Raw genomic sequence first — 26,912 nt, forward strand, 5'->3', positions numbered from 1 at the left:
ACCACCATCTGATGGACATTAAGAGCCCGGGCCCAAGCTGGAGGGACTGACAGTGGGGGAGCCTCTTCAAGGCTGTATCTCCTTCAGAAAGGATGGTGGGAATGAGGATCAGGGAGTGCTGCGAAGGCTGTGGGCAAACCTACTCCCACCCCCTGGAAAAGCTGGCATGAGCAAGCAAGGCCCAATATCTTGCTTTCCACAACTCCGACCAGCTGGGATTCTATTTTTAACCAGTACTGTCTTAGTTGACAGCTTGGAACGCCTTCTCCCTCCTTTTCTTCCTTCCTCCTGCCTCTTGCAGCCGAGAGCCCTGCAGAAAGGATGGATAGGAGCAGCTCAGAACTGGTAAACAGACCACTCTCCTTTCTCACTGCCCTTCACTCCATCCAGTGTTTGTTCAATGTCGTTAGTGGGTGGATTTTAGAGGTATTATTGGCTGTGAAGCTAATGGAGCTTACATCTCAGGGCTCCTCACTTGCAGTGATCTCTTCCAAGGCCCTGGTCAGTGTCCTAGCAACTTTGTAGCTATAATTTTGTATTTTTTTTTCCTTAGAAAAGGGACACCCAATTTTATAAGCTCCAGGCCTGCAAAATTTGGGTCTGACACCAGAGGGTGTGGCTTCTCTTTCACCTCCAGCTCAGTGTCTACTTCAATAAGATTATTTCTGTCTTGCTTTAATTTCTTGTATGACCTTGAGCAGCTTTCTTTCTTGTGCTGGGTCTCAGTTTCTCCACCTGTTACAAGATGAAGTGTCAAGGAGGCCTCTCCTCGCATACCACACCTCTGTCTATTTCTGTATGTTCCCTCGCTGAGATCACCTATTCTTCCTGGTTTGTCACTGTATGTGTGGAGGGGTGATTTTCTGTCTCTGCCTCTCTCTGGGGCTGGATCAGTCTTATAGTCAAGAGGGAGACTGATTTCCGGGACTTTTATTCAGGTTCAGTCCCCCACCTCCTTTCCCACTGCACCTCCCCTTGTTGCAGGCCAGTAAAAGGTGCTCCCACAGGTAACAGTGCATTGAAAGGCCCAACCCTTTAATTCTGTATATCTGTTATGTTCTGACCCCATATTATTACAAATACACAGTGAATAAACTGAGTCTTAACATACAGTGCTTCCTTTTTTCATTAAAATTTTAATAAGCATCTATTAATACAGTACCCTAACAAGGGGACCACTTTAGGACAGTGTGCTTAGGAATGATGATGTGTCATGGGTATCCCACCCTATCCTCATTCCCAGCTTCATGACTGTTGTGTGAGGTGGGTCCAGGTTGACCACTCGGAGAGAATTCACACAGCCTCGTCTAGACTCAGACCACGTGCTTATTGGCAGGGGGTCATGCACAGGAGTGAGCAGCAGGGGGAGGGACCTGACAGAGAAGACTCCCAAATCCCGTGCCCCCTCACGTGCCCCAGAAAAGTCCAAAAAGGAAATTGAGGGGGAAACCAAGTCATTTATTATTTCTTGAAAAAGTCCGGTGAGGGGCAGGCTGATAGCATTTAACTGGAAAGGAATGAAGGGACTTGATGCAAAACAGCTTGTTGGTCCGGGAAGTGTGAGATTAGGCAGGTTGGTGTTTGCAGCACTGATTGGGGAAGGGCACTGTGAGGTCAAATGAGGGGCAGAGCGGAGCATCTCAGGAGTCATTCCTGTGCCAGGCTCCAGAGCCCTGAAAGACTCAATGCCACTGCTATATGTGTGAGAGGCAGGTCAGCCCCCGTTGGTCTCCACAGTGTGGAGACAGTCCACGGCTAGGGACGCTGGGTCTGTCCAAGGTCAGTGCCAAGTCTGTGTGCCGGGCTCAGTCCCTCACTGAGTGCCTCCTTTCCTGTGTGAGGGTCTGGTTTGTTTCCTTCGAGTCAGGTAAGCCACCCTTTCCTGGCCATTGGGGTTAGTCAGTCTCTCGCGTCAGCTGGTCTGCGTCTCTTGTGTGTTTGGAAGGGGCTGAGCGGGTCGGAATCCGTCTGTCCTGCCTCAGCCCCGCTCCCGCTCCACCCCTCAGCCAGGCCCCAGCGTGCTGATGGTGGTATAGCTCAGCCTGGACAGAGAGGCGATGGAGGGGGTGGGAGGGTCCTCGTCCGGCAGAGGTCTGGGGCGAGCCCGCGGAGGCCGGGGACAGCAGCGGGTGCAGGTGTCGAGGCAGGCCTGGCGAAAGCGACGGTGCATGAAGCAGTAGACCAGGGGGTTGACACAGGCAGAGGCGTAGCTTAGCAAGTGGATGAAGGAGATGGGCGCACCCGAAAGTGCGCGATGTGCGCCGGGCCCGTCGAAGGCGCGCCACGTGTTGGCGCTGTACACGGGCAACCAACACAGGAAAAAAAGCACAACGATCACCAGTAACATCCGCACCACGCGCTTCTTAGCCAGCAGCTTGGCCTGGGCAGGCCGGGTGCCGGATCCTGGGCCGGGCGTGGGCGCGGTCAGCGCAGACATCTCCAACGCAGGCCGGGAGCGCGGAAGCTGCACGTAACAGCCGTCGCCGTCCTCACCCGCCAGCCGGGTCTCAGACCGGCAACGTCCGTTCGCTTGGGCAGGACCTGAGCCCAGACCATACGCGGTCAGATTTGGAGGCTGAATCCTCTAAATCGCACACCTTTCCGCCCCACCCACTTTATGCCCCGCCCCTTCACAAAGTCCCGCCCCCTCCTGGATTTCACCCACCTTGTCCTGTGCCACCGGGCAGCCCTCCCTGACTTCCGACCCGGCTCTGGCTCTCGCTGTCACTGTCACCGTCAAAGCGAAGCCCTAAGTAGAGCTCACGGGAGATAAGCCCGTAGGCCACCGCCATAACCACCCCAGGCACGAAAAACAAGAGCAGGAGCAGCAGTACCGACCTGGAGACAGAGCGCAGACCAATCAGCGGGTCCCTGTCCAGCTATAATCACTGATGGAGGAAGACTGAAGAACTGTTTCTAGGGCTGGTGACCGCGTCCCAGAGGTAGAGGTAGGATTGGGGGTACAGCTGGGAAGGGCTAGAGAACTGGGGAGGAGCCCTGAGTGGGGATCCCAGGGTGGTGGGTCGTGGTACTTGTTGGAGCAAGGTTCTGGGTAATGCTTGTGAGTGATGGAGATAAGAGAAGGGAATTCTCAGGAATGGCTAATAGGCACCCTCACCAGGTTTGGCGAACCCGCGCACTGGGCCACCGGTGCATGCATTGCAAGACACGAGGCCCCGCTGGCTGCACGGCCGTGTACACTGGGTAGGGCACCATGAGCAGTCCGGACAGCATCCACGTGGCTATGATCACACGAGCCGCGTGGGAGCGCGTCTGCCAAACGCGCGCCTGCAGTGGTCGGCAGATGGCGCTGTATCGCTCCAGGGCGATGGCCACGAGGCTTAGCGTGGACACGCTCACAGATACCCCTAGGAAGGAAGAGGAAAGGGTTACCTAGGAAACTTGCGCTACACACTCCCCAGGGTGACCTCCACACTCCAGACGAAGACAGACCCCTACATTCGGCAAGGACTTTAGGAGAGGAGAGGGCCAAGGCAGGCAGGGCGATTGTTTACCTACCCATGAAGTAGGAAACCGCCTTGCAGACGACTGTGCCGAAGATAAATGTGCCCATGAGATTGGGCAGGAGGGTGAAGGGCATGCAAGCCACAGCCAGCAGGAGGTCGCTGACTGCCAGTGAGAGCAGGAAGGCATTGGTGACGGTCCTCAGACGGCGGCTCAGCCCCAGGACCACGATGATGAGCACGTTGCCTCCAACACTCATCAGAAAGATCACAGCGTAGAGGGTGACCCTAATGGCCAGCTCCAGTTCTGGGTAGGAAAGAGGTGAGGTGGCAATAGGGGGTCTGGCCCCAACTCAGCTGGGCTGTCCAGTCTCACTTATTCCCCACTCTTCAAGCCCTACTACCCAGTCAGATCCCCTGCTTCCCAAATCCTCCCCCCTCCCCCACTGGCCCAGGACCCACTCAGTAAATGGTGAACTTGAATCTGTTATCCTTTTAACCTCTAGAAGCCTGGTTAAAGTGGCCTAACTCTACCCTTCCTTAAGAAACCCTGTCTGTTCTCAAGCTTTGCTCCAAATCCTTCCTTCTCTTTGCAGCCAAACTTCTCGAAGAGATTATTTGCACCTTTTCATCCACTCCTCAATCTATTACCAGCCAGTGACCTCTTCCCCATTACTGTTCACAAGTGTTCATTGCAATTCTTCTCATGGTTACTAAGCGTTAACTACCAAATCCAAAGGTCCCTTCTCAGCCTATTTTACTTGATGACTTCCTGGTAGCATTCAACCCTGTTGACCGCTATCTTTTGAGACACAGGTCTGATCGTCTTTATTGTCTTAAAAAACAAAAATAATCACTAAAAAAACAAGCAAAAAGACCCTTTACCTACTCTCAACTGTCTTCAGCTTGTCATCAAGATTCTCCCAGAACTGGCCTTTTCCGCTCTCATCCCTGCAATGCACTCATTTAAGCCACCAGATGACTCAGTTTCTGGAAGGCATCAGGTGCACTCATGACTCTCCTTTGCTCTTGCTCACGTTGGTTTCTCAGCCTAAAATGCTCTTTCACCACACCCCCACCACTATTAATACCCTCCTCCCCCCAATTAATGACTCTCAATAACAAACTTGTTTTCTGTTATCTGGTGAACCCCTACTTACCATTGTCTTTCAAGATTCGGACTGACTGCTCCCTCCTCTATAAGGCCTCTCTGGGCACCTTATTTGGAGCTAATCTCCCCTTCCTCTGACCCATGCATGTTCCCTACACATCTGTTAGAATGGCCTTTACTTTCTGCCTTGTATTTTAATTATCTATAAACATTCACTCTCACTCCACAAGCATTTGCAGAGGATTATCTTTATACTAGGCACTGGGGACAAAGAGATGAACATGACAAATGCCCCGAGAGCTCTCATCTGAGCGCTCACATTCTAGAAGTCTAGGGGGAAACTCAGACATATAAATAGATATGTCACACAGTGTGATAAGAAGTGAGGTTGAAGAATAACAGAATGCTCTGGGAGCTCACAGGAAGCACACATAGCGCTGCTGGGCTAGACAAGGGCTGACCCCGGTCACTTGTGTCCTTGCCTGTTGGGGGGAAGGATTCATCACTGGGCTGCCATGTCACAACCAAGACAAAACTGAATTGAATTAAAATGGACCCAGTCACCCGTGCTCATGGCCTCGGTGTGAGGGAGACTGGAGGCTGGAAGGAGAGAGGGCAGGGACAGAGCCTACCAGGTTGAGGGGAGGGAAGGGCCCAGAGCTGCATCATTCTTCATAGCCCCATACATTGGCTGACTTTTGCCTTAACTCCCAAATTAAACTGTTTTTTTCCCCCCATATCAATAGTTACATACTTATCCAGAAGTTGTTGTAGACTTCAAGGAAGTGCTATATACAAGAAACCTCCTAACTGAAATGCCTGCAATGCAGGAGACACAGGAGATGTGGGTTTGATGCCTGGGTTGGGAAGATCCCCTGGAGAAGGAAATGGCAACCCACTCCAGTACTCTTGAATGAAAAATCCCATGGTCAAAGGAACTTGGCAGGCTACAGTCCATGGGGTCGCAAAAAGTCAGACACGACTGAGCGACTAAGCAGCACAGTACCCTCACTGAATCCAGCCACGACATTACTTTCTCAGAGCATACAGCAAGTAAGGAGCCAGATCAGAACAGAATCCTGTCTCTACATTTCCAAAATGCTTTGTCTCCTGCTACCCCCTCACTTCTCTGTCATTCATCATGCTGCCACTACCATACTCTACCCTGGCATTTCTTACCGTATTATTTTGTTCATGTTCTGTCTCTGCCACTAGCCTATGAGCTCTTGAGGGAAGGGGCAATGCCCATCCTGTTCTTCAGCATGTCCCTAGCATTTGGCATAATGCTCCCTGCACAGGAGGTGTTAACACCTGCTTGCTAATGAATCTGAAAGGGATCTCTGTCACTGTCCACATAAATGCATCTGCTCTGTTTTTCCCCATCCATCCTTCATCTCTGTGCTTCTAAAGCTCCAGCATGCGCTCTCCTTGCTGCTTCGCTGCCTCCGTTTCTTTGGAGACCCATGTTGGAGAATCTTTTGGGTGGTACAGGGGAAGGGGTCAATAACAGGTTGTGATTTGGGAGGTGTTACTTTTACTATTATACACAAACCATCTATGTCTCATTTAGAAGCTGGGCTCCCTCTCGGCAGGGAAGGCTTATGGAAGGTTTGCTTATGTGTGACAATTTGAGGTGTGTGTGTGTATGTGTGTATAGGGGGAAATAAAGAACTTTGGGAGGGGGGATCTCTGTCAGAGAGGTCCTTGGACCCAAGAAAATAGAACAGGTGGTCTGTCTTGAATTTTTTGTGTCTCCTTTCAGTCCACTGCCCCTCTATGCCCCTCTCCTCTCCTCTCCTCCCATCCCTTATCTCTCTTGTTCTATTATCTCTCTCACACCCTCCTTTGTCCCCCAGATGTTTCTCTTCAACTAAATTTTTTTTTTTTTTTGCTGCACTGTGGAGCCCTGGCAGTAACAGCACTGAGTCCTAACCATTGGACCACCAGGAGTTCCCTTTCTGCTACTTCTTGATTCAATAACCACACCTAAAGCTTGGATGGCACTCTGAATTGTGAAAAGCACATTTCTTATTCATTCACCTGGGGTACAGCCATCAGTGCCTTGACAGTCTACCTGTGGGTGTCATTCTGCTGGGGATGAGTGTGTGCTAAATCGCTCAGTCATGTCGGACTCCTTGTGACCCTATGGACTGTAGCCCGCCAGGCTCCTCTGTCCATGGGATTCTCCAGGCAAGAATACTGGAGTGGGTTGCCATGCCCTCATCCAGAGGATCTTCCTGACCTAGGGATTGAACCTGAGTCTCTTACATCTTCTACATTGGCAGGTGGGTTCTTTTACCACTGTGCCATGCGAGCAGACCAGAAATCAGACCAGGGGACTCAGAAGACTAGAACAGTTCAGTTCTGCTTCTGGTCTAGAGCATCTGCATTTGTTCTGTGGGCAGACAACTGTGGGTACAAAAATCCAGATGATGTCACATAAAACAAGAATAGGCTTTTCTAAGAAATGATTCTACAGAACAGTGAAGCTGCTGATGCCTCAGATCCTGCCGTTCACTGGTGTGTTGGATCTGGTTACCCATCACACAGACATCAAAGTGCTACCCATGCCTCTGTGGTGAGCATGGATAGCATCTAACTGATTGTGAACAGGAGCAGAGTGAGCCTTGGGAGTACTTGAGTCTTAGAGATGATATCTGGGTGGGTGAGGTTAACATATATTTCTGTGGGCATTATCTAGAGAAGGGTAACAGCTATGTGTCTATAGGTAATATCTGATTGAGTGTGAGTTACTTTTTAGCTTAGGTAATATCTGAGTAAGTGTTGTAACATTTGAATGAGCCAGGGTCTACAGATAACATCTCGTTTTGTAGATAACATCTACAGGAAGCATGGTTTACATTCAGAGGTCTGTATGTGAATGAGGGAAATATCCAGCTGACGGTGGTCCTAGATGACTGGCCAGAAGTAATATGAAAGTGTATGTGGGCAATATTTAAGTGAGTGTAAATATGAGATGTTAACAGATTAGGATGTTAACCTGATTGAGTAAAATAACTGAGCGTCTGAGTGACCACAGGTAGTATTTGAGTCTTTGCAGGTATTATCTGAATATGTAAGAGTTATATCTATGACTTTATAGGTAATACCTGGAGATGGGTTCCTTAAGTAAGCATGAGCAATATTTGATTATATGTGGATAATAAAAAAAATGAAAGCATGTGTGTTTGATGGATCAGGAATATCGAAATGACAGTGGGCAATATTAAAGTAAGTGTGGGTGGCATCTGTTTTTCTGTGGGCAGCTTCTTTATTTCCCATTTTTTTTTATATTTAAAATTGGAGTATAATTGCTTTACAACGTTGTGTTGGTTTCTGCTGCACAACAACATGAATTAGCTGTATTACCTCCTCTCCCCCCGAGCCTCACTCCCACCCCTCCTCATCCCACCCCTCTAGGTCACCAGAGCACTGAGCTGAGCTTCCTGTGCTATACGGCAGCCTCCCACGAGCTATCTGGTTTACAAACGGTAATGCATATACATCAGTGCTATTCTCCCAGTTTGTCCCACCCTCTCCTTCCCCTTCTGTGTCCACAAGTCCATCCTGTGTGTAGTTTCTGAGTGAACATGGGAAACATTTAAGTGTATGCAGATTATCTCAGAATAACGTGGGTAACAGCCACATTTCTACTGGGATCACTGGGTGAGCCTGGGTGAGATGCATCTTGGGGGTAATAGCTGAGTGAGTGTGGCTGACAGTCACTGCTGGGTGTCACATCCAGGTGTGTGTGGGCAGCAGCGTCTAGATGACTTGGGCTCTGAATCACTGCACATTCTGCTTGCTCAAGGTCCCTTACTCTATCAACTAGCCTCTCTGTCTTCTGCACTTCAACCTTCCTCTCTCTTGGCCCATTCCCCATCAACATTTAAAAAATGGTTTTGTCTCTGCAACACATACACATTCAAAAGACAAACTATATGTGCACAAGCATGTACACACACACACACACACACACACACACACTTCCCCAACCTCATGTTATTTCTAGAACTATCCTGTTTTTTCTTTGTCTCTCTCTTTCTCTTCAAAACATATGGAAGTTTTTATCTGCATGCCTTAGTTCACGTCTCATAACCCCTGCTCCATGGCTCAAACTTCAACTGACCATAGTCAGTAATAACATCCTAATCCTAACTCCACAGCTCCTCCTAAGATGTCCTTTCCATTGAATCCGAAGGATGCTATTCTGACCTTATCTGACTTAAATGGGCAGCATGTGATACCCTGTTTGAAATTTTCCTTTTTTTCTTTCTTCCTTGCTTTCTTGTCTCTAATGGTTTCATCAAGATCTCCTTCATGGACTCCTCTTTTTCTGCTTGGCTTTTAAAAATTGGTCTTCCTCAAGGTCCTATCCCAGGACCTCTTTTTTTTTTTTTTTTTTTAAATCTGACACAATCTTTGTATGATTTAATCTAGTCTCATGGCTTTCATTACCTCCTCTAGACAAACAAAAACCTGTCAAGTCTGCATTTCCAGCTCCCAGTACCTCCCAGATCCTTGGATTCAACAGCTTACTGGGCAACTCCACCTGGATATTTCACTAGCATTTAAACTCAGTGGGTTCCAAATTGAATGGATAATCTCCTCCTTCAAAGCTGTTTCTGCTTCCTTGTTATCCTCAATATACAGCACAACAACCATCCAGTTGTCTAAGCCAGAAACCTGGATGTCGTCCCTTGACCTCTTCTTCCCTCTCCATTTCTAATAAATCATCAAGTTCTGTGGATTTCACTTCCTGAAGTGAAGTCGCTCAGTTGTGTCCGACTCTTTGCAACCCCATGGATTGTAGCCTACAGGCTCCTCCATCTATGGGATTTGCCAGGCAAGAATACTGGAGTGGGTTGCCATTTCCTTCTCCAGGAGATCTTCCCAACCCAGGGAGTGAACCCGGGTCTCTTGCATTGTAGGCAGATGCTTTACCATCTGAGCCACCAAGGAAGTGAAGTGTCTCTCCAAGCCATCCAGTTCTCTCCATCTCCACTGCCAATAGCTTAGCCTAAGCCAGTATCATCTTTCACCAGGGCCAATGTAACATAATAGCCTTCGAAAGGATGCCCCTCTCCCCATCTCTTGTCCTCCGATCCATCCTCTTTACTACAGAACTAATCCTGGCAGCATGACTGCACCTTTCGGTAGTTTCAATTGACCTCAGGATAAAATCCACACTCCTTAGACAGTTCCATATATTTCTCTGGGATCTCTCTAGGCTGGTCTTCATCCTGAGTGTTGATCATTCTTCTCTTATGGTACATGTTCCAGGCACTCAGAAACTGTGATACACTGAACGAAAGTGCTGTGGATTTAAACTCTGGGTGTTTATACATACTGTTCCTCTGCTTGAGATGCTTTTTGCCTTTCCTGCCCCTTCATTTGGCTGACTTTCCCTCAGCTTTTTTCTTTTTAAATTTTTATTGGAGGAGAATTGCTTTATAATATTGTGCTGGTTTCTGCCATACATCAACATGAATCAGCCACATGTATACAATATGTCCCCTCCTTCTTGAACTTCCCTCCCACCTCCCACCCCCTCCCACTCCTCTAGGTTGTCACATAGTACTTCCTTCAGCATTTTACTTTTTATTTCAATTTACCCTCTACTTCCTCAGGAGGCCAAATTTGATTCCCAAAGCTAAGCTAGGCTAGAGGTGCTCCTCTTCTGTGTTCCCACATCCCTCTCAAGGCACGTCCCTCTTTGTCCGGCAATTCCCTGCTTACTTGTCTGCCTCCCCCACTGAACTGTGAGCTCCTTGAAATAAGAACTGTGACAGTTTTGGTTTACTCTTGTCCCTAGTGGCTAGCACAATCTCTGATTCAATAAATATTTGTTGAGTGAAAGTATCCAAGTGTAAGAATGAGAGAGTGTATAACAACGAGCTGAGAAAGCATCCCATATTTTATGGAGGTGAATAAATCGTTCAGTTACAATTTATTCCCATTTTCCCTTCTAGAGCTTGGAATACTTTCCTGCTTAATGCTATTCCCTCTCCTGGAATGCCACTTATTACTTTTCTGCCTCCTGAACTCCAACTTCAAGGTTCCCTCTTTGAAGTTTCAGATCCCATCTCCTTTGGGTGCCCACAATTTGGTCCCTCTTATGGGAATTCTAAATGCTGACTGTGGTTTTCCCATCGGTTTTTGTCTCTTTCCTGCATTGAAGATGAGAGTCCAGACTGGGTCTAGTTTAGTCCTCTGTACCTGGCACCTAGCCCAGGGACTATAGTAGCAGGAGTCTAGTAACCACTCAAGGAAAGAAAAGGTATGGGAAGGGGAAAATATGACTTGAGCTGGGTCATCAAGAAAATGTAGATGTTGAGTGACGGGAGGAGTGAAAGTCATTGCAGGGACTGGGTGAGTGAAAGCAGCCTGGGGGTGGGAGAGAAAGGTGGTACAAGGGAGGGGATGATGAATGGGGCAGCCAGGCTCTAGAAGGGTGAAACCTAAGGAAAGGCAGGATGGAGAGGGGGCTTGGAAGGGACCTAGAGACATTACTTGCAGACACCAAAAGAGAGAGGATATAGAGCCTTGAGAAGAACTCCAGCTTGGGAGGCAAGGAGATTTGAGGAAGAGGGCAGTGGAGAGCAGCCCCCAACCCAACCTCCAGCCTAATTCAGGTTAGGGGATCTCTTGGGGAAGGCAAGGGGTTGGGGTGGGCAACACAGGAGACTGTAATTGTCTGTAACTTCCCATTCAGGTCTTCCAGACTGCCTCTGCCTGCAGCCAGTCCCCTTCATCCCCCCACTCTTGCCTTTCTTCCTTCCTTCCTTTCCTTTCCCACTGAGTCTCCCTGAACTGACTGCAGAAGGAGAGGAGAGACTTGGAAGGGATTGGCCAGAGGAGGTCCTTGCCTTCTCACTGTCTCTCTCTAGCAGTGGGCTGTGTGTTGGCGAAGATGCTGCGTTTTGGGGGTGACCAAGAGCTCTGGAGGTGGCGAGGGGACCAGGGTGCGAAGGGACTCTGACCAGGTAGTGTGAAGCTGCGGTGGAGTTTTATCAGCTGTGAAGGACAGACGTGGCAGGGGAGCTGTCTGGGGACGGAGGGAGTACTATGAAGGGACAGTGTGGGCGTTTGAGGAGGCTATGGGGGCCTCTGTGAGTGTTGTGGGGTGCAGTGAGAAGGAGCTCGCGGAGGGGGCTTAGGGAGGCACCCACCTCGTGTCCCGGCTCCGCGGATGCGTGGGGGCTCACAGCTGAGGTTGCCGGTGCCGCTGCCGTTGAGGAGGGGGCCCCCTGGGCGGCACAGCGAAGCCCCCGGCCCGGGTCCGGATCCCAGCACGCTCCGGTTTGGCTTTAGCAGCTCCATGGCCACGGCTCAGCCGCCGCCTCCCAGCGCTCGCCCGGGCGAGCTCCCGCTGCGGCTCCACCTGCTCCCGCCGCGATTCCGGCGGCGGCTCGCGCCCCGCCTGGTTCCCGCCCCCAACCTTGGCCCCTGTCCCTCCGCTCCGCCTCTGCGCGCCCCGCCTCTGCTCGCCTCCCTCCGGAGCTCGGGACCGCCTCTGTCCAGCCAGGGGACTCTCCGCCTCCCTCTCCTGCTCCTGACTTACTCGCGCCCCTCCGCCCCTCGCCCGGGCGCTGTCCTGCCTCCGCCCGGCGGGGCTGTCCGCACCCCACCCCCTAGATTTCTCCCTTCTTCTCTTAGAGATTTCCTTCCCGCCCGCTCCCCTTCACCAGAGTCCCGATTCCGGGGAATTCTCGGGAGCGTGTGTATCTGTGTGTGTTGGCGAGGTTTGGGGAGAGGTTAGTAGTGGATGGAGAGGTTGCGGGGAGCGAGGCTGGGTAAGAAGGCAGCGTTAAGAGGGACAGGGCGCGGCTGCCGCGGGGCTTAGCATCTTTTCCTGGTGGGTCGGGGAACCAGGAGGTGGCCCCCAAGACGCTGGGATCACCGGCTGCGGCGCAGACGCCTTAGCCCGCGGGAAGCGCCACGGTACCCTACTATGCCGCAGTGGCCGCAGTGACCGTGACACCATCGCTGGTCTTTCCCTGCAGCTCTTCGCCTCGGGGTAGCCCCCGCATTTGTTCCCCGCACCCTCACCTCCTACATCAGGCCCAACACCCAGGCTTCCACGCAAAGCGCCCAAGGAACCCTCCCCAGCGGGCAACGATGGGGATGGGGCAGCTTTCCCGCTCCGCTGGGGGAAAGGGCTGCCTGGAGGAAGAGTGACTTGGGGATCGAGGGGCGGCCGGGGTAGCGGCGAGAACTCCCCGGGATAAACAGGAGTGAGGCGGGGTGAAGGTGGGGTATGGTTCGGTTCCCAGCCCAGCGCAGGCTTAACCAGGGAGGAGGCGGCTGGCTTTCTCTGTGGTCTCCAGGCAGCGCCCACCCTCACCCCACACACTGAAGCTCCCTGTTTGTTCTCAGCGCAGGTGTAGCAGCCGGTGTAGGGCGTCAGGTTCCCACGGTGGCGCGGGGTGGGGGTGCTGGGGGGTTGGGGGGCTGGAAGGGGAGCTCTAGGGTGCACCGGGAACGCAGCTGAAGCGGGCATGCGCAGGACTGCGGTGGGTTCCGCTACTTGGGTGGGACTTGCCCCCACTAATGTTTCCTCCCTGCTCCGTGTCATTCTTCTTCATTCCGAAGAAACTTCAACTAACTGGGGATTTCATTCTCTGGCCTGACAGCGGTAGCTGTCAGAGGTGGGAGTTATCACTCAAAGAGAACATTAGACAGGGGGGCGAGGTCTGAGTTTATCGGGAATTCAGAAACTTATCCAGTTAGTCTTTTGAAGAGGACCTGATCCAGCTAGCACTGAGTTTATAGAGGCTAAAGATATTGAAAGAGGATTTAAGCCTGAGGTCAGTGGGAATGTCGTCAACCCAACCCCCCTTCTCCTGGCACCGCCTGCCTTCCCCACCATAGCAGCCGGATTTGCTGTTTGTTCAGCTCCAGCACAGGTGAGGGCTCAGATAACCCGCTGAGCTTTTCCCATATTGGATGAGGGTAGGGTGTGGGGGCAGGGAAGCAAAGGCAATGTAGGGGGGAGGGGAGTGGAGTGGAAATAGGAGAAATAGACTGGCATTCACTTATTCAGCAATGTGCCAGGTATAGGGTTGTACACTAGCTGTCCAATACAGTCAGTGCCAATTTCCCAAGCTAGTAGGGGAAAATGACAGGTAAATCTGTGATGACAACATATGGTCCTAAGTGATCCATCAAGATGCACAGATCAGAAATTTACAGATCATCTTGAATGCCCCACTCCCTTATTCTCCTGCACCCCTATGGTGAAGGTTGTGATGAAAAGCCCAGATTTCTGCTCAAAAAGAAAGAGAAGAATTTAGTCTCCTTTTTCACAGAGAATGCTGCTGGAAGATAGCCCTCAACTGTCAGTCCCTTCAAGAGTTGCCTGAGCTGAAGAAAGCTAGCTCATTCAAGGTCAGGTTCCCTTTCTGAGGCATCCTGCAGTCAATGACTGATCAGCAGGAAGATATAAAGATTCAGTTCCCTCACTCCGACAGAGGGCAACTTTGAAAGATGTTCCCAGCTCCTCGCTGGGGTTGATTGAGGTCTTTGTTGGGCTGCTCAGCTTCTCCCTTTCCTGGATCCCACGTTCATCCTCTTTCTTACACAGGTGTTGACTCAGAGAGCACTCCTTAGTAAACATCCTCCACAGTAATCTCTGTCTTCCAGTCTGCTTCCTGGGGAACATAACAGCTTCTCTCCCATGTTCAATCAATCACGAAGTGCTGTTGATGTTAGCTACTGAGTGTTCCTTGAATCATTATGCTTGTATCTCCACTGACATTGCCCATTGTTTCTTGTACTATTCTCCCAGCTTCCTAAGTTGTCCACATTTTAATGGATGCCTCTTTATATCCACCCTCCACCTTGTAACCAGAGTGCTGTGTTTGGAATACAAATCTGATTATGCCATTCTTTGGACTTCTGCTCTGGGAATAGAGAAAGCATTTTAATAGAGTCTATGAAGTCTTGGACTGCAAGGAGATCCAACCAGCCAGTCCTAAAGGAAATCAGTCCTCAATATTCATTGGAATGTCTGATGCTGAAGCTGAAACTCCAATACTTTGGCCACCTGATGTGAAAAAGTGACTCATTTGAAAAGACCTTGATGCTGGGAAAGATTGAAGGTGAGAGGAAAAGGGGATGATAGAGAATGAGATGGTTGGATGGCATCACTGACTCGATGGACATGAGGTTGAGTAAGTTTCCTTACATGAGATTGAGTAAGGGAGTTGGTGATGGACAGGGAAGCCTGGCGTGCTGCAATCCATGGGATCACAAAGAATTGGACACGACTGAGCAACTGAACTGAACTGAACTGATGAAGTCTGCATGGCCTGACTACTACTGACCTCTCTAACTACCTTGTTTCAAATCACTATGGTTCTTGTTCTCTCCACTGAAGACACTTGCCTTCTTTTAGTTCAGTTTTTGGATGTATGTCTTTTAGTTACATGTCCTCTGCACATTCTCTCTGGAAGGTTTCCTTCCTTATTCAGTTAACTTCTACTCATCCTTCTGATCTCAGCTCAAGATCTCAGCATTTCTCAGGGGTGTTTCTCCCTGCTTTCCCTCTTGGGTAGGCAGAATTGCAAGGTGATTCCTAATGACTGTCACTCTTGTATGATCTCCTTCCCTCGGGTGTGGGTGGAACTTGTGAATGTGACAAGACACTACTCCTAAGATTATGGTACATGGGCAAGAGGGATTTTTGTGAATATAATTAACAATGCTAATCAGTTGACCTTATAGTAGATTATCCAGTTTGTCCTTATCATATGAATCCCTTCAAAAGCCACAAGTTTTCTCTGGTTGGCAGCAGAAGAGGAAGTCAAAGAGATGTGAAGAACAAGATTTGATAGAAGGTAGCTGGCTTGAAAATGGAGGGGGCAATGACGCAAGGAATGGGGGTGGCTGTAGTTAGCTTGAGGATGGAGGAGGGCATACAACAAATGCCTAAGAATGGCTTCTAGTTGAGAGCCATCTCTGGCTGACAGCCAATAAGAAAATAGGGACCATAGTCCTACAACCACAGAAATTGGATCCTGCTAATAAGAAGAATGAACCTGAAAGCAGATTTTCTCCCAGAGCCTCCAGAAGAGAATTGAGTCTGAATGACACTCTGAGTTCTGCCTGGTGATAACCACTCTGAGCAAAGAACCCAGCTATACTGTCTGTGAGCTAATAAACACATGTTTTTAAGCTACCAATTTCATGATAATTTGTTACTGTAGCCCTAGAAAGTAACACACCTCTCATCTCAGGAGGTAGCAAATGCAGACTCTTGCAAGCCATGCAAGGAAGAAGTGAGGACACTGGGAATTTGTTAAGATTTAGGAAACCTTGGAAAGATTGCAGTAGCAACTGGTGTGGAGAGCCACTTTAGGAGTGGGATCAATTGGGAATCCATGACAGTAATTCAGGGAAGAACTCACAGTAGTTTGAACTAAAGTCATGGAAGTAGTGGAAAAGATGGATCTGAGAGATACTTAGAAGGAAGAGGGACATTATTTATTTATTTATTAAATGTTTATTTATTTATTTGGTTGCATCCTCGGGTCTTTGTGGCATCACACGGGATCTTTCACTGTGGCACAGGGACCCTCCAGCTGTGGCAAGGAGGCTCAGTAGTTGCTGTGTGCCTGCTTAGTTGCCTCTTGGCATGTAGAATTTCAGTTCCCTGATCAGGGATCGAACCCATGTCTCCTGCCTTGCAAGGCTGAATGAGAGACAGAATTTAGAGGCCATTTGTTTGTGGAAAGTGACAGAGAAGGATGAAATTTAAAATGAATAATATTTCTGGTGAAATTTTGATAATCACCTACTGTTCCAAGCATATGGCCTTTAATCCTCACAAAAAACTGCAAATTTGAGCACAATATAATTGATTATCATTTTAAATGAAAAAACTGGCTCAGAGAGAGTTTGAGTAACTTATCCAAAGTCACAAAGCTACTAGGTGAAAAAAAAGCCATAATTCAAAGCCAGGGAGTTGGGAAATCAGAATTCAGGTGCTCCTAGTATGCTGCTTCCCAGAATGAGTAGAAATTTTATTGTTTCTCTGGTCACCTTCTTCTTCTCATTTTGCAATTTTTTTTTCAAATTTTCTTGATTCATAAATTCTCTTATTGCATCTCTAACTCTGGTGAGTGCCTATACACACACACACACACACACACACACACACACACACACACACCCCAACTTTTACTCACAACAAATAACACAGCCCTTGACTTCATAGAGAAAGTAATAGCTATCAGACAGAAGTTCCCACCGGGGAATCTGGTCCACTTTGGACAAGTATAGTTTCAGATGCCTATTAGACACATAAGTAGGAAGCTGAATACATAGGTTGTAGGAACTAATGCAAACCACAGAATTAACGAGAGTATGTTGAATAAGGAGAAATGAGGACCAGATGAGAGAGAAGTCTAGAAAATACCATTATTTAAAGGCTGGATAGAGAAAGACCAACCTGCAAAAGAGCCCAAGAAGGAGCATTTGGCAGGGTGAGGGGAGAACAAGGGGAGAAAGACATCATATAAGAAAAAAGAGACATGTTGAATGTATTCAAATGCTGCTTCTGGACCAAGATAACGAGGATGAGAAATGTACTCAGAATTCAGGGACCTGGAGAGCCTTGGCCACAGAAAGAGCCATTTTGGTGAGGTCCTAGAGCTTCCCCAATGGCTCAGTTTATATAGAATCTGCCTGCACTGCAGGAGACCCCGGTTCAATTCCTGGGCTGGGAAGATCCCCTGGAGAAGGGATAGGTTAACCACTCCAATATTCCTGGGCTTCCCTTGTGACTCAGTTGCTAAAGAATCTGCCTGCGATGTGGGAGACCTGGGCTCAATCCCTGGGTTGGGAAGATCCCCTGGAAAAGGGAAAGGCTACCCTCTCCAGTATTCTGGCCATGGGGTCACAAAGAGTGAGGACATGACTGAGTGACTTTCACTTTTCATTAGAGACAGAAGATGGATCAGATATACTGAACATTGAATGCGATGGAAGGAAGGAGAGCAGGTGACTTGAGACAAGTCTTTTTGAATAGTAGTGGTTAAGGAAAAGAAAAAGGGTAGTAACTGGAGGGGGATGTGGAATTTAAGACTTTTAATATGGAAGAACTAGAACGTTTTTAGTGGCAGATCGAATTACTGCAACGTGTAGAAAAGACTGAAGGAGAGAGAAAGACAGACAGAAACCAAGAGGCAAGAGAAACAGAGACACTAATGCAAGTTTCTTGAGAAAAGGCAGCAAAGTATGGAACCCAGTGTACGTGTGGAGGGTCCTACCTTTTGATGTGAGTAGAGACTCAATTTTAAAAAGCTAGTAGAAAAGAATAATTTTAGAATAAAATGTCATGGCAACCAGATTATAAGTATATAGATGAAAATGTCATGGCAACCACATTATGTTTCCTAGATTTCTGAAGTTAAGTGTGGCTTTTTTGACTACATTCTTGACAGCGGTTGTGGATGGAAGCCTTAAGTACAGCTTCCAGATCAAGTTCTTCAAGGAAAGGAGTGGATTCTCTCTTCCTTGTTGCCCTTTCTTGCAGGTGACTGTGGGTGTGGATAAGCCACCCTCAGTCATGCAGTGACTAGCTTTCTTTAACAGGGCAGTTGAGAGAGTGTTCAAAGAAATTGAGGATATGAGAGTTTGCTAATCTTGGAAAAGGATTTATGGAAGCTGAAATACCTCTGAGAAGCTTTCCTTAACCCCACACATCTGGATTAGATGCCTCTTAACCCCTGGACTTCTGTAATACCTGTATCTCTCATTCATTACGGTAATTCTCACACTTACATTTCTTTTAAAAAATTTATTTATTTTGTTTTTGGTTGTGCTGGGTCTTTGTTGCTACGTGTAGGCTTACTCTAGTTGTGGTAAGTGGGGGCTACTCTCTATGACTTCTGTTGTGGCCTAGTACAGGTTCTAGGGTGAGGGGGCTTCAGTAGTTGGGGCACATAGGCTCTGGAGCACCACCTCAGTAGTCCTGGCACATGGGCTTAATTGCCCTGCTGCATGTGGGATCTTAGTTCCTGGACCAGGGATCTAACTCGTGTCCCCTGCATTGGCAGGCGGGTTCTTAACCACTGGACCACCATGGTAGTCCCACAATTAACATGTCTTGTCACCCTTTTGCTTGTCTGTATTCCAAGTGTCTGGCATCTGTCCTTTTCTCCAACAGTTTCTCAAACCACTCCCCACACTACTCTCATTTCTTTTCTATTTTTTTATGCTCAAGGAACCTTGAGTTGCTTATAATTTTGTGGTGCCTTCCATATTATTCATCACCTATGTACCTTGCTCATTTTATCCCCTCTAACCAAGTGCAGATGGGTAATGGGAGGTGAAGATCAGGAGTTTGTGGGTGTAAATTGTTTCAAGAAGATGGTTTGTAAAGAGGAAAAAAGTCATAGATACTAGTGGGGTTACCTGATGGTTCAGTGGTAAAGAATCTGCCTGCATTGTAGGAGACCTGGGTTTGATCCCTGGGTTGGGAAGATCCTCTGGAGAAGGAAATGGTTACCCACTCCAATATTTTTGCCTGGAAAATTTCGTGGGCAGAGGAGCCTGGTGGGCTACAGTCCATCGGGTCTCAAAGAGTTGACATGAGTGACTGATGCTTTCACTTTTTTTCACATGGGGGAAGAGGGACATACCATGAGCCGAGGAAGAAGGAGGAGAGATGAAGATGCAACACTAAGCAGAGTCAAACCTCATTTCTCAGAATCAGGAGATTCTATTTGTGCCAGGGATTAAGCCAACATTTGGAGAGAACGTGAGATTGCTGAGGGCCAGGAAACAGTGGAACGTTAGATCACAGCAGAAAGAGAACTTCAAAGTCAGTATGAATAGACAGAGGACAGAGACCTGGACCCTTATTTCAGAACAAGTCAGAAAGCTAGATCAAGGAAGAAAGTGCAGGAGGCCCTTAAATAGGGCCAGGTTCGGTCCTCAGGGAAGCTGCCTTTCTGACTCAGGCCTTGTCCTGTCAAGGTTGTCAGTTTTCTGTTTTTTGGTGCCTGCCCGTGTGTGTGTGTGTATGTGTGTGCACACGCATGCACGTGTGTGCCTTGCAGGGGTGCTGGTCCACCTTGCCTGACTCTTGTGGCTTAGAACAATCACCTTTGCCTTGGGGAAGTTTGAGTCACCCAGGCTACTACCCAAGGTGGGCACATGATCCTTTTTTCAATATTCTATATCACAGTTGAGATAAGAGGGGAATGTTTAAATAAACAATACATCAGTAAATATGCAAGGGAGAGAATGAAAGAGAAAAGCACATAGTGTTGAATGCACAGCCAAATAACCTGCTTGATAAGGTAGGGTTTATTCCAGGTAACCTGAAGGTCCACAAAACATCAACACTTGCCCTGGGGAGCCCAGTGTTCATGCACGGTGGTCCTGAACACGCTCTGCCTCCACAGCCCTGACCCTGACACACAGGCAGCTGGGATCCAGAGCTAGGAGGGAAACCAGTCATTCACTCCTTGGGGAGCCTGCTGGCCCAGTGGCTTAGTCTCTCCCCTGTGACTGTGTGGGTGGCCTCCTCCCCTCGCCTTTCAAGGCCTTTCTTTTCTCTGCATTTCTGTGATGCGCAGATATGCCTCTCTGCTGAGCTCCTGCCCACACACTCCCTGCCCACATCGAAGGTCCTTCTCTTGGCATGATTAAACAAAGAGGCAGTGAGCTGAGAAGACAGATGGGCAGGAGCCGGAGCATGTAGGGATGTTGGGCAGAGGAAAGAAACCGAGGGAAGACTGGTCCTGGCCCAGGTCAGGGCCTTACTTGAGGGCTAAAAGGGCCATAGGAAGGCTCACCCAGGAGGCTAAACACAGAGAAGGCTTCCGGGAATACATTTGTGCCTCTGGGGCCCTGTGAGACCTGCTGGTGAAGGGCAAGGCTGAGGACAACAGGCCAAGGTACTGAAAATGGAAAAGCAGTGCCAGACACAGGGAGAGTCCATGCATTCTGGGTGAAAAGCACGAGTTTTCAAACTGTGGGAGAGGGCAGTCCTGAATGGTCCCAGCCATTCCATGTGCTGCCCTCAACAGGTATCCATACCTTGAGCTCTGATTTAGCATAACTTCCTCAGTAATGTCGCTCAGCCGCACCACTGCTGTCTTCTTTCGAAAATTTCAATAAGGTTTTTCTTAAATCAGTCAAGATCCGGATTTTAAGATTCCATTTCTCCCTGGGTAATTCTCCCAGCTGTGCAAGGAAAGCACTCCTGAGGCCTGGGAGGGAGCTGGGAGGGGAGAGAAAGACAGCACTTCGCCCTCTGCTGGCCAGACTTGGCATTGCCAGCACAGCCCCTAGGCGCAAGGCCAAGGAAGGCTGCACAACCCATGAGCCCCAGGACCCTCTAAGGCATATTCTTACCTGCTACTGCTGCTGCAGCTAAGTCGCTTCAGTCGTGTCCAGCTCTGTGCGACCCCGTAGACGACAGCCCACCAGGCTCCCCCGTCCCTGGGATTCTCCAGGCAAGAACACTGGAGAGGGTTGCCATTTCCTTCTCCAAAGCATCAAAGTGAAAAGTGAAAGTTAAGTAGCTCAGTCGCGGCTGACTCTTAGCGACCCCATGGACTGCAGCCTACCAGGCTCCTCCGTCCATGGGATTTTCCAGGCAAGAGTACTGGAGTGGGGTGCCGTTGCCTTCTCCCATTCTTACCTGCTAGAGAGGTAAGAATAATGGTCTTAGCTATCATTCATTATTAAGCAGTTGCTTTCTGTCAGGCACCGATAGACAGTTTCCATTCATAATCTCATTTACATTTTAATTCTCCAAGCATTTCTTTCAGTTTTGTAGGAGACGGAGTCCCCCAGCTACTAAGTGATGTTTCAGAACCATCTGACTGATTGACCATCAGCACATTTTGGCCCCAAACTCTTACCTTTTGTGCTTTTAGGGCAGCCGAAAACCTGCGCTGACTTGGGCTATGCCCTGACCCAAGTTTCAACCCAGATTGATCATCTACCTCTGATCCAAGCCTCAAACCAAACCCTAGCTTCGCCTGCAAGCTGGGATCCACCCACCTGTCCTCCTGCTCCTGGCTCCAGTGTTTGTACCAGATCTTCCCTGGATTGGATGGCCAGACTCCCTGTGAATCTGATTTCCCCCCAAGCTGGCTACTTTATTTCTATCTGTATTTGCCATTAGCAGTCAAACCCTCAGCAAGAAAAAGGTGAAGCAGGGTGGGCTGAAGAAACTCCTGTGGGGAAATGGCTAACTGGGAACACTGAGGGGGAATGTACATCTCAAGTCTTAGCCAGGACAAGGTGTTCTGAGGTTAGTGACCCAGTGAGGGAAATGGGTGAGGACCTAGGTCCTACAGAGGTGGGGATGGAGATGGGGTGGGGAGAAGAGCTTAGCCAGAAGCAGCTGGGCTGTCAGCAGGGGGGCCCAGTTTTGAAACCCCTGAAGGAATCTGGTGGTGACTCCCCAACTCCTCCCACAGCTGCATGCATGAGGGCAGAGAGCTGGAACTAGCAGATCTTCTCCAGAGCAGTGGGTGGTCCTTTGTCTAGGTAGATAGCCTTGAGATCACACTTCAGGACACTGGCTTGCTGGTGAGTCACAAGTGCTGCTCTGCACCATGAGTAGCTCCTTCTCCCCTGGTTACCACCTGGTTACCGCCGTCACAGCTTGCAACAGTCATTCTCAAGAAAAGAAGGAACTTGCCTGTCCTTGGCCTCAAGCTGAGGCAGTTCCATTTCTTATCTCCCCAGAAGAAACAGACAGACCTAGGTTTCATTCCATGTGATTTAGGAGCCTTGTGATACTGGACAAATTATCTAATCCCCCAGAGCCTTTGTTTCCTCATTTCAAAATGGGGAAATAATAGCATGTTTCTCATAGTTTATAAAGATTAGCTGAGACAATGCACTTAGCCCAGGACCTGGCATAAATAGCTTTACAATTTTGTTGTTGTTGCTTAGACACTAAGTCGTGTCTGACTTTTTGTGACCCTGTGGACTGTAGACTGCCATGCTCCTCCATCCATGGGATCTTCCAGGCAAGAATACTAGAGTGGGTTGCCATTTCCTTCTCCAGGGGATCTTCTTGATCCGGGGATCAAACTTGCGTCTTCTGCAGTTCTACCACATTATAGGCAGATTCTTTACTGCTGAGTCACTGGGGAAGTCCAAATTTACAAAATCCTATGTAATTTTTTTTAGCTCCTCCGTGGGCTTCAGTTTCCTGATTTGGAAAAATTAACATAAAGCAATTTAATTTTCCTATTATTGCTATGAGAGCCAAATGAGATAATTTACATATAGCAGTTACAAATGATTGCATTTGTGCTCAGACCGTCATGTTTGACTCTTTGTGACCCTATGGACTGTAAGCTGCCAGGCTCCTCTGTCCATGAGATTCTCCTGGCAAGAATACTGGAGTGCATTGCCATTTCCTCCTCCAAGGGATCTTCCCCACCCAGGGATCAAACTTGTATATCCCATGTCTCCTGCATTGGCAGGTGGATTCTTTACCACTAGTGTCATAAAAAATTGGATTTTTCCTTGATTCTCTAAATTAGACAATTGTCATCTAAATGTTTAACCAACTATTTTACTGAAGATTTAATTTCCTTGTATTTTGTGACTTTCTTTCCAGTCTCTCTTCCTCCAAATTTAGGGTCTTATAAAAATATCAGTGGATTTTGTGTTGGACCGAGTATCTGGAGACCAGGAGGCTGTGTGGCAGTGGGACCATGTTGGTGATGCAGGTATGCGCTTCATTCACTCAAGCCTGTGCTCCCTCTAGTGGACGCTGCTTTGAGACTCCAGTACGCCCTGGGGCAAAGTGATGTTTCTGCGGTTTCCAAAGATTTGATCCTTAGGGTTCCATATTCTAAGCCTGGGGTGAAAGTGGGGTCCAGGCTGCTTTCCTTCCCAGTAACCCTGTGATAGGTAGAATTTTGGCTCCCATTATCTTTGCCCTCTGGTGTTATTTCTGTGATTATGGCAAAAAGGGCCTTTACAGATATAATGAAGGCTGATAACCTGCTGACATTAATTAGAATATGGAGATTATTTTGGATTAACTGGATGAGCCTAGTCTAATCATATGATCCTAAAAAGCGGAGGTATCTCTCAGTCTTATAAGAGAAGCAGGAGTAAGAGATTTGGAGAATGAGAAAGACTTAACATGCCTCCAGTGGCCTGAAGATAAACGGGCCATGTGTCAAGGAAGTAAAGATCTCCGTTCCACGACCAAAAGACACTGAATTCTTTGAACAACTGAATGATCTTGGAAGCAGACTCTTCCCAGAGACTTCAGATAACAGCCCAGCCCAACTGACACCTTGATTTTGGTTTTGGGAGGCCCAGTTGAGCCAGAGGACCCAGTTGAGCCACACTGCTCAGATTTCTGACTCAGAATTGTGAGATAATAAATGAGTACTGTTTTAAGCTATTAAATTTGTGGCAATATGTTACTTCAGTAAAAGAAAACTAATATAATGTTCAAGAATCCCATTTCTTCCCTTAGTCTTAGAGAATCTCCTTCTTCAGAAGTACAGAAGCATCTGCTTCTTCAACTCTAAGCCCTCACAGACAGTTCGGCACAATCCACCCTTAGGTGAATTTTTTGTGAAAACCTTGGAGCTCTGTTTTTTTTTTTATTATAGTATATTGTTATAATTGTTCTGTTTTATTATTTTAAAATTTATATATTTTTAATTGAAGAATGATTGCTTACAGAATTTTGTTGGTTTCTGCCAAACATCAACATGAATCAGTCATAAGTATACATATGTCTCCTCCCTCTTGGGAGCCCTGTTTTTATAAACAAAAGCCAGGGTAGAGTGTTTCTGAACATTTCTATTTTGACACTGCAATTTGAAAAGCTTTAAGTCTGGGGGATACAAAGCTTCAGGAACTTTTTTACGATGAGAGGAGGGATAAAATGAACAAAGCCCAAACGAATGCCTCTGTGAAGTTTCCTGCCACATAGATAAGTGCTTAGCCTAGCAATTGACACACAGTAAATAATACTCTTTGGACTAAAAGGTTATTTTTGTTGTTTTGTTGTGATTCCAGGAACTTAAAATTGTGTTCCCTGATGCCCATCCTGGCTCAACTCTATCCAACTTGATCCCAAATGGTCAAAATGCTGTCTCCCACACAGGAGGGGTGTCAGTCTGCAACTAGAGGACCTCAGCTTGGTTATTCAAGATGTCTTGTGGATGGTGGCTCCACCAGGAGGAATCTGATCTTCCCATCCTGGAAAAGCAAAGACAGCAAGATGCATAGCTGACTCCAGAAGAATTTTGTTCCTGCATCTAAGATAGGCAAGATGGCCAGTTATCACCCTCCTTGTGCTGTTGGTCAGGATTCTACCAGGTGGCAGAAGCCACCTGTTCTAAGAGAGTCTTCTCTTGGGACAGGTGTGTACATTATCAATGAAAAACTTATTTTTAGCACCCTGAATCCATCAGAAACCACCAAAGTGGCCTTCATTACCCATTCTAGCTTAACATGACTGAAGGGCAGGGATGGTAGGAAAACCTCTTGCGAACTGACACATCTTCCTCCAAAATTGGATCTTTACCTGATTCAACTCTCATCTCTGGTTGTCAAATAAATATTTAGGTACCTAAAACCTTGCATAGTTTTAGCTCTGAGGACCCAGCAATAATCAAGACACCCCATGCCAGCCCTATGGATCTCATAATTTGTGAGGAGGTTATCACAAAATAACCACAGATTTTGAAATGATCGAAAGTGCAATGACCCTCATAATCTCTCCTGACATCTTGGCTCCAGCCCCAGTCTCAGTTTCTGTGGCTATTTGAAAAAGTTTTGTTTCAAGCCCTTCACATCTGAGTCCCTCTGTGTCACCTGCATCGTATCCAGGAGGTTGGTCAGTGTAGGGGACACCAACAACTCTGGGACTGTCTCCATGACAACACATCGGCACATCCTGCCCTCAGAGCCCTGGAGGCCCTACCATGTATTCTCGTACCACTTATAATAATCATTCTTGATATTCTGTAACTGATGATTCAGCATCTTGAAATCATGAGAAAATTAATGACCAATGTTGTTTACATTTCCCCTGTGGTCTGACTTTTGTGGGTGCTTGAAAGTCATATTACGAACCTTTCAACCACAAAACCCAAAATTGGGTTTTGTTTCCTACCTAATAGGGGATGTCCTCACCTAAAAACTTCCTACCACTATAGAAATAAAAACTTTTTACCCATATTTTCTTCCTGCTCCTTCTGCCTCCTGACCAACCCTGGTGCTTCCCCATGTGGTACCGTATGGCATAGTGTGCCCTCTTCCTACTGGGGACTGTAAGTAATAAATCTTCTTTCAGTGGCATTGATCTCTGAGTATATCATCACTTAGTCAATGCAATATAAATTTATCAGTTTAATGTTGGTAAATTAAATTCCAAGCACATTTTAAAGTACTGCCTGGCACAGCTCACACCCAAAGACTGGCCAGGCCCTGGAGGAGCTAAAATTATGACTAGGGTGAAAGTGCAATGAAAGCAGCATTTGACTCTGCCCCACAGTCCCCATAACACCTCTTCTGCCCCAAAACTGCAGACCTTCTTCTAAGTATGTCAAAGTTTCTCCAGAACTCCCCAAACACTCATCTCCAATTGTCCCCAGACATGATATTCTGCTCCACTCGCCTCCATTCTCCACCCTATATCTTGGAAAGCTGTACAGAGCCGGAGGACTGGATTTCTGCCAGGACCAAGGCCAGCTTTGAGAACCATCATGGTAGGATAGGGTCAGGTAACCGGAAACTATTCTCCCCTTGGAATAAGTTCTGAGGGTAAGGTATCCCTGGTCCTAGGTTCCAGGGCTGAAATGAAGGAAGGAAAAAGCAGCAGGCATCTACTCTGGCTTAGTAAGCAAGATCGAACCCCTCAGAGCTCATGAGGTTGAGGATACAAACCCTGCTGTGAGATGCAACGCTCAGGGTGTATATGTGAATGTGTCTATGAAAACATGTGCATACTTAGAGCAGTGTGATACGTAAGCTTGCTATACTGAGGCACAATGATTCTTCATTCATCAGTACTCCCATCTGTTCGATGCCAACCCACCAGCTACTACACAGCCTGTGCCCCTTGCCCCTGTAACCCAGAATTCAGACAGAATTTATCCTGGCTGGCTCACATTGGCTTTGGTTTTTTTCCATCAACTCCATTAATGCTTAGTGAGGACGCAAATACTTTATTGAAGTGCTGTTTGCAGGGTACACTTGTGAACCTCCCATGTGGAGGAGCATTTAAAAGATACCTAGAACAGCATGTATATTATCTATGGTGAAACAGATCACCAGCCCAGGTGGGATGCATGAGACAAGTGCTCGGGCCTGGTGCA

The 26,912-nt window shown here is 47.9% G+C and overlaps 1 protein-coding gene and 1 long non-coding RNA gene across 3 annotated transcripts; one reads left to right on the forward strand and one right to left on the reverse strand.

The window, feature by feature from the left end:
* Positions 1-1,116: 1,116 nt before the first annotated feature.
* Positions 1,117-12,030, reverse strand: CCKBR (cholecystokinin B receptor). 2 transcript variants are annotated; one of them, XM_043905428.1, is made up of 5 exons: positions 11,748-12,029; positions 3,520-3,771; positions 3,119-3,368; positions 2,666-2,838; positions 1,117-2,541 (listed from the first exon to the last, which is right to left on the reverse strand). In XM_043905428.1, exons 1-5 carry the CDS (start codon positions 11,896-11,898, stop codon positions 2,003-2,005), a joined length of 1,365 nt encoding a protein of 454 aa, XP_043761363.1. In that variant the 5' UTR covers positions 11,899-12,029; the 3' UTR covers positions 1,117-2,002. The 2 variants fall into 2 exon arrangements, with proteins under 2 accessions (XP_043761363.1, XP_043761370.1); XM_043905435.1 differs by lacking the exon at positions 3,520-3,771 and having other exon boundaries at positions 11,748-12,030.
* LOC122695489 lies at positions 10,931-25,618 on the forward strand. Its single transcript, XR_006341395.1, has 3 exons — positions 10,931-11,210; positions 23,180-23,291; positions 24,607-25,618. It is a non-coding gene; the product is annotated as an uncharacterized LOC122695489 (long non-coding RNA).
* Positions 25,619-26,912: the final 1,294 nt, after the last annotated feature.

The sequence above is a fragment of the Cervus elaphus genome, chromosome 1 (genome assembly GCF_910594005.1).
Source record: "Cervus elaphus chromosome 1, mCerEla1.1, whole genome shotgun sequence".
Lineage (NCBI taxonomy): Eukaryota > Metazoa > Chordata > Mammalia > Artiodactyla > Cervidae > Cervus > Cervus elaphus.

What these genes read in the sequence shown, in the direction of transcription:
- CCKBR (XM_043905428.1), bottom strand. Translation starts at nt 11,898, where the DNA reads ATGGAGCTGCTAAAGCCAAACCGGAGCGTGCTGGGATCCGGACCCGGG. An exon ending in GCGCGGGTTCGCCAAACCTG is followed by an intron (nt 2,839 to 3,118) that starts GTGAGGGTGCCT and finishes CTCTGTCTCCAG; the next exon opens with GTCGGTACTGCTGCTCCTGC. An exon ending in GCCCGGTGGCACAGGACAAG is followed by an intron (nt 2,542 to 2,665) that starts GTGGGTGAAATC and finishes GTCTGGGCTCAG; the next exon opens with GTCCTGCCCAAGCGAACGGA.